At 36.3% G+C, this 12,164-nt stretch overlaps 1 protein-coding gene across 1 annotated transcript in view; it reads right to left on the bottom strand.

Annotated features, from left to right (window-relative positions):
- Positions 1–12,164, bottom strand: part of LOC113231205 (sialin) — an 87,442-nt gene that overhangs the window by 45,102 nt on the left and 30,176 nt on the right. The window contains exon 4 of the mRNA XM_026465397.1: positions 8,485–8,618. Coding sequence (XP_026321182.1) covers positions 8,485–8,618 — 134 coding nt within the window. The remainder of the gene's footprint in view (positions 1–8,484; positions 8,619–12,164) is intronic.

The following is a 12,164-nucleotide window of genomic DNA, read 5'->3' as shown; positions in this document are numbered from 1 at the left end:
GTGGAGAAAGACCTTCACGCCCTGCACGCCAAGAACTAAGAGGAGATTGCACGAGAAAGGGCGGAGGCCAAGATCCACTACGGGACGAAATGGAGAAAGACCTCCGTGCCCTGCACGCCGAAAACTGGAAGGAGATCGCACAAGATAGGGCAGAAGCCACGATCCACTATGGGTCGATGAGCCAGCGGAGTAAGTAAGTAAATAAATATGAAGATATTTGTACAAGACGGTTGGATAAATAACAATAGAGATAAGTAGAACACGATACAATAAAATAGAGTTTTTAGGATTTCACGAATGTTACAGATTTGGTTCCATGGTCACTGCTGACTCAACCGATCTGTAAAGAGCCCAAAACTTCTGTTTATTTGGAAAAACAAATATACGCGATTTAGTTTTAGTTTCATTTTGAAAGTTTAAACTGAAATTATTTGCACAAAAACCTATGAACACGTTAGTCACAAATGAGCGCAGCATATCTCATCGTTTCTGTTATTGCAATGTTAATTATAAATTGATTAAAAATATTCGAACAGTTCTTTGACGACCTCAGTAGCCCAACGGTCTGGATATTCTGAATAGTGCCCCGGAATGAATTCCGTTGCTCTGGTATTTATAGTACAGGAAATTCACTAATTTGAGATCTGGCAATTGGTGTGGTTGTCTGGCACATGATTATTTGATGCTGTAGGAATTAAAAGTCATTTCTCTAGTTTTTGTCACATTCGATTTAACGGCAATACTTTTTTTTGTATTGTAGTATGTTGGAGACTGATGATTAGCAGGATGAAGTCACGATCCTCAGCAGTAAGGAAGCCATAAAGAACAGAGAGAAGAGAGCGGTTTACATTGTCAAAGGCAGTACGCCAATAATAATAACAGTTAGCGTATAATATAGTCCCACTGAGAACAGGCCTCGTCTAACAAAGTGAGGTTTGGGACTGTAGTACCCAAGTGCGCCCAATGCGCATTGAGAATTTGGCACACAGTATTAAACTGCAATGTGTCCAGTGTGCAGGTTTCCTCACGGTGTTTTCATTCAGTTTTCCTTCCTCATTGTAAATTTTAAATTCAATTTCGCACATAAATTCCGAAAACTCAGCGGTGTAAGCCGGATTTGAACCCACGACCCGATTGAGATGACTATTTACTTGCTATGAAAATCCTAACGACGTCAACAAAAATGGAGTTTTTTAGCATTTATTTCGTAAACCATTAACCGAAGAGAAAAACGTCAAGTAACACGTAGTGTAGGACACCCTGCGGCAAGATGTACGGACGACCTGAGAAGAGCCGGCAACGTCTGGATGCGGGCTGCACAGGATCGGGAGAGTTGGCGTGCCCAAGGGGAGGCTTGTCCAGTAGTGCATGCGTTGTAAGCTGATGAGTTACGTATGACGTGAAGGACAAAAACGTGCAGATAATAAACATTTATCATTGATTATATTAGGTGGCCTTCAATTGCGATAGCGACACAATCATGCTTATCAGAGCCCCGCCCTCAGGCAATACTATTGATAGAACGATTAGGGAATTCCTTGAAAACAAATGTGAAAACACATAATTTCAAATTGGAGAACTAATGAAAGGGTTAAGTAAATACATAATTAGTTCTGTATAAAATTTTCGTTTCTCTTTGATTTACTATTCACACGCGTCCCCTTTAGTAGGAAAGGAGTCGTGGGTCTGATGGCAAGGGACCCTGTCCATAACAGTTGCAGTGACACTCAAAGCTTTAAATCGCAAAGACCTGAGGGGCACAACCACTGGGCCTCAACTTGAGTAGCCTCATGTGCCTGGAATTTCACCAGCACCTACCCATCAAAACCGGAACGTTATTGCTTAACTGCAGAAATAGGTATAGTGGCAGTACTTTACTGGACATACTGCTTCACAAGAAGCTGTACTGCCACTAAAACTCCGCTATTACTGTTACATAGAGAGAAAAAGTGTAATGGTAATTTGTGATGGCCTCAAGATCTTGAACAAACTACCTTGTGAAATTAGGGATTGGAATAACTGTCTCTCAGAAATCATTATTTATCAAGCTCTTCGTTTTTCGCGAACGATACAATTTATTTAACTCTAAATCGCGAACGGTACTTACATCGAAAAGAAATAACTCCCAGTGAATTATAATGGAATCAATCATACCTCAAAACAATCTGAGCCTATCAAGCACAATATTGCAGCAACAATATTAAACAATAAATTAATCATGTTGTGATTGATTCAATTAAAAAGTACGATTAATTCCATTAAGGTCCACTTGATGATTTTTTTTGTAGTAATTGAACATATTCGATTAAAATAATACTGAGAGTAAATGCATGATAACATCAAGGTTTACATTTTGTTTTTACTAACTTTGTTTGAACTCTTATATTTTCCAGGAAATTAACAATACAAATTCGAGCTTGATCAACTGTATAGGAATGTATGGTATGAATGGTACGTATCGCCTCTCCATTATTTAGCTTCCCACGTCACAGTTGACCTTATTCGTGTGGTGTACACGGTGTACACCGATAACCGGTAATCCTAAAGTGGGCAAGGACAACTATAATGCTATAGTGAAGATAACCTTGCAAACAATGTGTACCAACATTCTACAGTTACAGATCCCCTCGGAGTTCAAGGAAAACTTTCGCAGACCCCTTCATAAAAAAGTCGCGTGATGTTTATTTTTAAAGTGGGCCCCCACGAACATAATCGAATTCTATATCAGGGATCCGTGGACCCCAGGTTACGGATGAAAGGGTAAATGAAACGTTCTTTATTGTATTATAAATTACAATGACAACACGTAGCTGTAATGTAACCACATTAGTAGCAATTTTTCCAGACTATCGGCCGACAAATAAAAAAGATATATCAATTAGAGTTTAGAAGAATTGGATTTTTTTGGAAAAAAAAAACGTTAGATATGGAACTTTGTAATAAAGGAGTGCGTGACATTGTTAATCATACCTGGCAGTTTCCACGACACAAAGAAACAAAGATATGTATTTAGATTCTGATGCAGTAATCCAGACTGTCATATTTACAACAAGACATTTTCAACTTAATTTAATCGGAAACTTATCTCAAATCTCGAGGTGCATCTAAAGTTCTTCTGTATTAATAATAGACTATAATCATCATTATCTTGAACGATATGATCTCAAGTTGCCAAGACCCTGTACTTAATTGTTTAGGACTTAATAAACGAATGACGGGTTAACATGCACTCAATTAATATTGAAAACAGTTAATTTATGTAAGAACCTAATTTAGATCCTGTACTTGAGATGAATTGATGGAAGAAACACTGTGACAGCATTTAAATTAGTAACGAGCTTTTTAGATGCATTTGTGCACGTAAATGTGGTATTTATAATAAAGCAAATTTTAAAAAGATGGTACGCTAAGTTTAGTGTGGTGGTTACTAAGGCCGGGCCAACGCGCCTTTATAAATTCATAAATTTTATTCATAAAATTCGAACAATCGAAGCGTTAGACGCGCGTTTATCGTGCGTCTAACGCTTTGCGTCTAAATCGACTCTTAATGCATGTTAGTAAATATGTCTTCAGTATGTTTGTATGCCTATTATTTGGCATTTATAGGATTCTATCAAATCCTAAATAACCTGTTTCCCCAAATAATTGAGTTATGAATTTATTAATACGAGCCTGAATGTGCACATATTATCTCAAGTTGTTAGTGATAGCACACACTGCAGTGTGTTAATGTGCGATTGTTTGCACATAACCTTTTACAATAAAGGGTTTGTCGTAAACAATTTAATTATTAATATTAATTTAAGTATAGCCTCATAATCATTCATGCGATATGCCGGAAGCAACTTTGCTTCCATATGGAAGTGTACCGCAGGGTCGTGTACTCGGTCCTCAGTTGCTCTTAATTCACACGAGTGTAAACAGGTAAATCGTGACTCAGTGTAAGTACATAACAATGGACCTGATTGACAGGAAATCTTCTAGATAGAGAACTAAAGTAAAGATAAATTCATACTAAAGCTTTTAAAACCTGCAACGTCAATATTTATATAGTTTATCGTGGAAATAGTCTAGGGGAGGACTGAAAATCAGCAATATTCATAATAATATATTATAAATTGATCCAATTTTAGGATAATTCATAACGCAGGTTCTATAAAAGTTAATCGTAACGACAATGTTTCAATGCGCGGCCAAACTAACTAATGTTGGGTCATAGAAAAATTGTTCTTTCGAAAAAATATCCATTTTTCAGAAGAAAAACAAAAGTTCTTTATTATGTACATACTACAATATTTTTTAACAAAGTATTTTTTTAAATACATTGGAAAATTCCACCATTTGAAATTTTTCGGTCAATTACACAACACTAGGCCGAACATTAGGCATACAAACATACTGAACATTAAGTTATCTGTTTAATAACTAAAGAAGTAAAGAAGTTTCGTGAGATATGTATACATTCACATTTTGCATATTCGTATGGCTTGTAACTAATCACAATGCACAATTTACAGTTATGTTAGTATAAACCTTAGTATGTACCTTAGAAGTACCATAGTATGTACCTTAAAATACACGAAGTACATAGAATAAAAAGTACAAATGACAGTTATACAATTTAATTACACGATAACTACGTAAAACCTCAAATCTAGAAACAAAAATACGCAAAGCACCAAAACGTAACATTGTAACCACACATGAACACTAACTACGTCGTAATACTTGCAGAACTACGTTAATGTAGTTCCCTTCCTTTCGAGACAATACTGTTTTCTAAAGTCCAAGCTTCGAGGTTTCACGGAAACATACGATATAAAAATCATAATTATTGAGAAATTCTTTAACGCGAATTAAACTTTATATTAGTAAATTAATGTGAATTAAACATAAGAACAGGCGAAGAAAATTTGATCAGATCCGACGTCGACAAGCGCCCGATGGTGACTGGCGGGGCAACGGGCAACACGGCGTTTCGTTATATCGCTGACCAATTTGCAAATTTTGGGACAAATGTGAATTTCTAACTAACAGGGCTTCAGTTGAAATCCAAAATTTACCAGGGTCTCTGTAGTACCTAAAGATAAATATCTTCATATAAAAATTACATACAAAGTTAGATATTTTATTCTTAAATAATTCGTTTTAAACGTTTATTTTAGCCTGTTTTCAAAATATTATATGATCTGATAAAGTACATCCTATCGTGTAACACATTAGCACATTCTCAAGACAATGTCCTTATGTGTATCGTATATTTTTTGTAACACCGTTATTTAGCAACAGTTTTTCCAGCTTCTCCTCCGGTGACTCGAATCTCTAAAATGTCACTTTGAATATTAACCTTGCATCTAAACATTTAAGGTAAACATTGAATCGATTAGTTAGGAACGTTTAAATGCAAGTGTCCCAGAAAACATTTTTACAATTCAATTTTAGAATGTCACTGCCTAGCCTTAACCGAATATTAACCTAAATCTTTTAAAATTGGGTCTAAATGACCGAGCAAACTTTTACTTGTAGTACCGAACTGCTAAGAACTTTAAAATGTCAAATAAGAATGACAATACAATCGTGAACTTTCGTGAGTCTCGAATACTTCCGAAGCTTGCAGTTTAGAAAATAATAATGTATTTGTCTATTAGACACAGAGGTACTCATAGCAATCAAGACAGTCGAGTAACAAGATTAATAAATCAGTTCAAATCGATGGCAAGGACCAAAAGTGTCACTCAATACGGCTTGTTGACATCCCCGACCTTTCTATTAAGAATTCTGGAAAGCTTCGTGGAGCATTGGCAAGAGTACTACGTCAATCGATTAGTTGTGTACAATCTAACTTATTGCAAAACATGCCTAAATTAAAAAGTTGTTTTTATTACTATATCCTTGTTCAATCGTGTTAGTCAAACTAGATCATTATACCAATTGACTGATACGAAAATTGGTCTTTAATCAAATTGCTTTCGCATTATATCTCGTCTTAATAATAATGTGCCAGACAACCACATCTCTGGTGGTAAGCGAGACGCCTGTCCAAAGCAATTGCAGTGCCACAAATTGAAAAGTCCCAAGCCCCAAAGTCCCATTTACCAAAACCTGGTCTCTAACTTGGGATTTCCTTGTATTATGAGTTCCAGAGCTACAAAATCAACTCCGGCGAATGCGCCGTTGGGGAGTGCCTCAGCCCGGCACCAATCGAATCTGAAATCACCGAGGTGATCTTTCGAGAAGAGCAAAGCGTATAAACTCAACCATACTACTTAGCTTATACGAGTTACAAGCCATCAGCTCACCCTTTTGTTAAAATAAAAAATAAATAAAAAACAACAAAAACATGTAGGTATCCCACATTTCACACACAAAAAGTTTATACTAAAAACCGCCCATTTGATACATTAGTATTTTTTGCAAAACTAATAAGGTAACCTTGAAATATAGTTAAAAGATGGTTTTTCCTGCGCAAAAAATGGTTTTTCCAACTTCTAAATCTATTTTAAGTAAAATTGGTTTTTGCGCATTTTTTTATATCCCCAGATTATGCGCATCCGTTGTAACTTGTAAATAAAAACCAAAGGAAGTAATCTACCTATAGTAATTCTTTTAATTATCTTGGAAAAGTATTTTCGACCTTAAATTTATGTAATTAAAGTCAGGAGACAAATAAGGTTTACCTTTTATAAAGCGTACAAGCCTAAAAACCTGTTGAAATTGTTCATGACTCAGAAAAACCGCCCAGATCATATTTCAGACACTGAATTCAACAAATCGGAACATTTTTATTTTAATTACTCACTTTTTATTTTACGGTCCAATGACCGACCGACCTGATACTGTAACGAAACGCAATATTTTTTTTAGACATGCACGCCAGCTACAATCGAAAATCGAAATTTATTTGATTTATTCACAAGCATGCCCACTCTTACAAATACGTTTTAAATCTTTGTTATATAGATGGTAAACGAGATACGATTTTTTTTAACGGAAACATGACAGCTTAATAAATAAAACGAATCGAATTAAAGCTTGTTGGATTGTTTATGATTTAGTGTATTAATTTTAAACATAATTCAATTCTTTGGCGGTAAGGATCACGAAAACGCTGACACGGCTATAATATAAAGCTAAATTTATTTGACACGATCATTTTTATGACAAGACGAAATGATTAAATCAGAAATTTGACGAAAGGACTTATTTTATTTCTGGTTTCATAAATTGGAACATCAATATTTCTAATTGATCATTTCGCTGCGATATACTTATGATGTTACAACTGCACTAATAATAATGCAATCGATTAAAGCACGGTCTGTCATCCCTAAGCGCTTGTTTAGTTTCCGATGCGCAAGAGCAGTTTACCCATAAATGTCACAATTTGTTTGGACTATTAATGCCTATTGTAAAATACGAGTAAGTACGCACTGTATACAATAACCAATAGCAATTATTTGCAATTGTGGTCATATGGCAGTTTTCAAAGCGTAGGAATATGCCTCATTCACAATATAAACAGCAAAACAACTGAGACTTTGTCTAAGCAAGAACGGGTTGGCGAATCATGAAGTCATGATGGACAACCCCGCTTCAAAGCAAAAACTTCCTTCAAGGATTATCATTGAGCCTGATCTTAGGGTTACAACTCCATACCCTACCACCTTACCACCCCAGAAAAAGCAACACTGAGCAGCACCTGTGGAACATAAACACACTCACGCCCGCAAGCAGGCGTACTAACAGTTTCCGCCTTTGAGGTCTCAGTAGGACCAATGTGGAAAATAAACTTTTCCAAATAGATTCTCGTCTCAATGTTCTATAGGGATCTTCACAGAGATCTCGAGCTTTATGTCGCTCTCGCCTTCAAGATAATAATATCCTCTGGCACTCATAGTACAGACAATTCCTTGAGACCACGTAAATGGTGTGGTTGGCTGGCACATAGTTATTATTACAATTACATCACAACAAAACAAATCCACTGCTGAAACACCTTCCTCAAACATTTCCAGACTAGCCGGTCGGACACCGCCCTAACAAGGTCATCCGTCCATCTGGATGGACGGCTTCCCTCTAGATAGTAGGAAGCCGTCCCAGTGAACCCTTCCGGTTCGTGGTTTCCAACCTTTCTGCCCCAACGGCCGTCAGTTCTACGAGCTATGCCCTGCCCATTGCCACTTCAACTTGCTAATCCTTTGAGCTATGTTCAGCAATGGACGTCTTCCGGCTTATATGAGGATGATGATGATAAAAATAAGTCGCGATACGGTTGCGTGAGTTCGAGAGTAGTTACTATTTATTATGTAGTAATAGTGGACCGATACAGGATTGTATTAACGGTAGTTAATCTCTGGTAGATCATGGCATCATATTTTCTTTATGGTTTTCATCGAGCCAAACAATACAACGTCTACTGATGGAATGAAGTTACCATCGCTGGGTCATGAGCTAGTCAATCTTGATTGTTAAAAATACACTTACCTGGCTCCAATAACCTCTGCCAGTCGCCCGCCTGGTAATTCTGTGAGCACGTATCCCCAAAAGAAGCAACCCAGAAGCAGGTTCTTCTCTTTCGTGTTCCAGTGGTAGCGGGTTTGTTGAATGTGCTCTGGGTGCTGTAACCAAGGTTTACTGTTAATTTTTTATCTTTATAGATATTACTTTGTTTGAACGGTGCAAGACTTTGGTGTGTATCTCCTTTCTTCACTAACAGTAAAGTATCTGCCATTTTTGTCGAAAAGTGTTAGAGCAAGCGCAAATCGACAGACGGGAAGACAGAGGACATTAAAATTATCAATGTTATTTTATACTATTTGAACTGGAATTAGGTAAAAATGTTATTGCTCTGAGACCTTCCTCGAAACATCACAGCTCATTTCTCTCATTGACAAGCACGCTAGAGGATACCGCGGCGGGAGGCGCGACACGACGCGCGATACGACGAAATCCACCGGCATGCAACTGAATCCACCAGCATGCGACGAAATCGACGAAATCCACCGGTATGTGTCGGAGAGTTTTCGACTGCATAGTTGCTAGTTGAACGAAACCAAATCTGAGCAACCGGTGGCATGTCGGCGGATACAGCGGCATTATAGCGGCTCTGCGGTACGCTGGCGGATGCTCGCGGTATAGGGATATCTCATAGTGTGCGCTTTTCTTTGGTCTCCCTGACCGTACGCCGGTTTGTGTTGGCATTAAGACGTATGCTTAGTCGACTTCCGAAAACGGACATTCTCCAGTAATCGTCGTATGTTTATCGTTTTTACGTATGAACATAGTTACAACGAATTCGACACGAGCTGCATGTCAGGTAAGTGTTGAATTGAAAATGCACTGCCGGGAAAAAGTGGTTAACACATTTATCAACACTGAATCAAGTCGATTAGAAAAAGCTATATGTCCTTGTAAAGAGACCAAAATCGACGTGGTGAGTTTCTCATTGGCGCGGCGGTCCAAGCGGAAGCGAACGCGCTACGTCTTTTTAACAACACTAATAGCACAACATAAATGCAGTGATTCCCGAATAATAGTTCCGACGGTTAGTCAGGACAGGGATGATGAAGCCTATTCTTGTATGAGAAAGCGCTACAGTTGTAGTGATTTATTTAAATAATACTACATTATACGATTTTTTAAAAGTTGCGTGCCTCATCAGGGTATCGAATCGACCTAATGTGAAAAAAATTCTGTACTTTTACAATGCCAATCGAAAGGGTGAATTCCGTCGCCGTTAGTTGAATGGGCGCATGTGAAATTACTTAAAACAAAAAATGGTATGTATACTGCCGTGATCAGTAATAAAAGGCCGATCTGTTACCAGTTTCATTGTTTCCTTTGTGAATGGTATGAAGTTACCGCAAAGGAAGAGATTTTTAAATTTCATTTCTTTATGCGTTATTTTCCCGATTTTGTGTTTTTGTCACAAGCGCCCTTCAACTAACGGCTGCAGAATTATAAGTATTAACTCCTATTAAGTAACATGGTACGACTTTTAAAAATATTGTGTTCATGAAGCCAAATATCCTATCTACAATATTTAAAATAGTTTCCCTCAGTGTCCCATATCCGCAGGAGGAGAGTGGCTAATTCCTCCTCCAGAAATTCCGCACTTACTTTACTACGGTTTTGTATAAAAGTGATTGTAAGTAAAAACATACTTAAGTATTTAGTTCCGATTTCTTGCCTTTTAGTCTTAATTATTCTGAGATTTCTGAGAGAGGTATTTATATACTCTTTTATGTGTCCATTGAAAGTAAATATAGGTACAAATGCCTTATCAAATCTCTGTAAATACCAAAGACTTAACTATGGTTACTTAAAATTACAACAAAAACAACAACAAGTAAGTCAACTGGACGTTGGTTCGTGGAACAAGGTGACATCACATCAGAAAAATTTGTCACAGTAGAATAACATGAGGAAAACTAGCTGAATAAATATTAACAGAACGAGGTACTGAAAATAGAACAATTAGTTTGCAATGATATTTTTTTGCAATGGTTTACATACTTTGTATTGTTTTGTAACTTTAAAACCAAACTAAAATACACTTCGATCAAATATATCAGTAGATGCACGATACAATACAAAATCAAACCCAAACATCGTCCTCGCGTCAAGTTTATTTATATAGGTCTGTAGCTCTTTAGTTATTTAACAAGTAGTCCTAAAGTGTGATGTAATTCAATCTAATATAGATCTTAGAATATTAGAAACAGCGTCGTAATACATCTGTGCGAATTTCTACATAATTATTATCTTTCGTCTTCAATAATAAAATTTAATAATATCCAGGAACGAAACAAAATATCTAAACAATTGTAACTATTTTATTGAAAAAAAACCGACTCAAAAGTTTCCTTTTTCCGATTTCCATGGGATCCCGTCATCAGATTCCGACTTCTTGGTGACAATACATTTTATATTTTTTTCTGGTTGTCATGGTGACGGTGAATTGTTGATTACATGTTGTTGTTTCAAGTGAAAAGTCGACTTTTATTTGCGGAATATATTAATTTATGATAGCCGAAAGGAACCCGGAACAGTATCGTCAAGACCATCTCGATAATATAGGTTCAAAAAAGAATTCAACAAAAAAAACAAAATCGATCCACAATTGACGGAGAATTCGGTAAGTACACTGACATGCCTATAAAATTTGAGGATTTTCCTCGATTTCCATGGATGTCCTCCTCAGATTCTGACTGGTGACAATGATATCACCACGAGTGCACCCTTTCAAACAAAAAAAGAATTTTCAAAATCAGTCCACAATTCATGAAATCGGAAAACATACATAAAACATCCATACAGCCGAAGATATAACATCCTCCTTTTTGAAGTCGGTTAAAAAAGGGTATTTCGTAATGAATCTTAAGTGACCCGTAAACGATTAAATAATTTGTCAAATTTAACGTGTTTGTCACAACTTTTTGACCGTATGTAGTCGTGTTTAATGCGTTTATCAAATAATGTACGTGTTCGATGTGTTTGATGGAAATCTAGATTGACGACGTGTTTGGCAAACATGTTTGAAGGTATGCGGGAATATTTGTCAAACCAAACTTCAGTTGTCACCTTCATTTCTTTCACAATAAACTCGTGGTAGAGGCACAGCTTACAAAAAGAAATAATAAATTTGTTATAATATGCCAAAAACAAACAATATTTTGTTGGAGTAGTAATTTTAAGTAAAAATTACAGCATATTAAATAGATAGAAACAGAAATGATAAAGATAAAAATAAAATCCCCCAACTACTTGATGCGTAAAAGGGAATATTTTTCCATAGAGTCTTACGCCATAGAATCGATAAATCGAATCAGCTATTATATATCTCGCTTCAATACGAGTGCATACACTCTGTAAAGAAATCGACTCTCTTTTGTTATGAGTTTTGCATAACGTTTTTGGAGTAATTATTCAAATTTCGCTTCGTTGCAGTTTATTTTATGCTTTGTTGTTGACTTTTTGTTGTTATTTTTTTATTTATTGTGTATTATTCTAGTAACTTAATAACATAATTATCTAATGCTCTTTACTTTGTCTATTATTTGTTCTTAAATTATTATCCCTAAAAACTTCAAATCTTTACATCACCATACCTATGCCATGTGAAATGAAGTCAAGCTATAAGCTATGCCGCTTACGATAACAAC

This window comes from Hyposmocoma kahamanoa, unplaced genomic scaffold (genome assembly GCF_003589595.1).
Source record: "Hyposmocoma kahamanoa isolate Upper Pololo Valley unplaced genomic scaffold, ASM358959v1 65, whole genome shotgun sequence".
Taxonomy (NCBI): domain Eukaryota; kingdom Metazoa; phylum Arthropoda; class Insecta; order Lepidoptera; family Cosmopterigidae; genus Hyposmocoma; species Hyposmocoma kahamanoa.
This window is presented reverse-complemented; position numbering and strand designations above follow the sequence as displayed.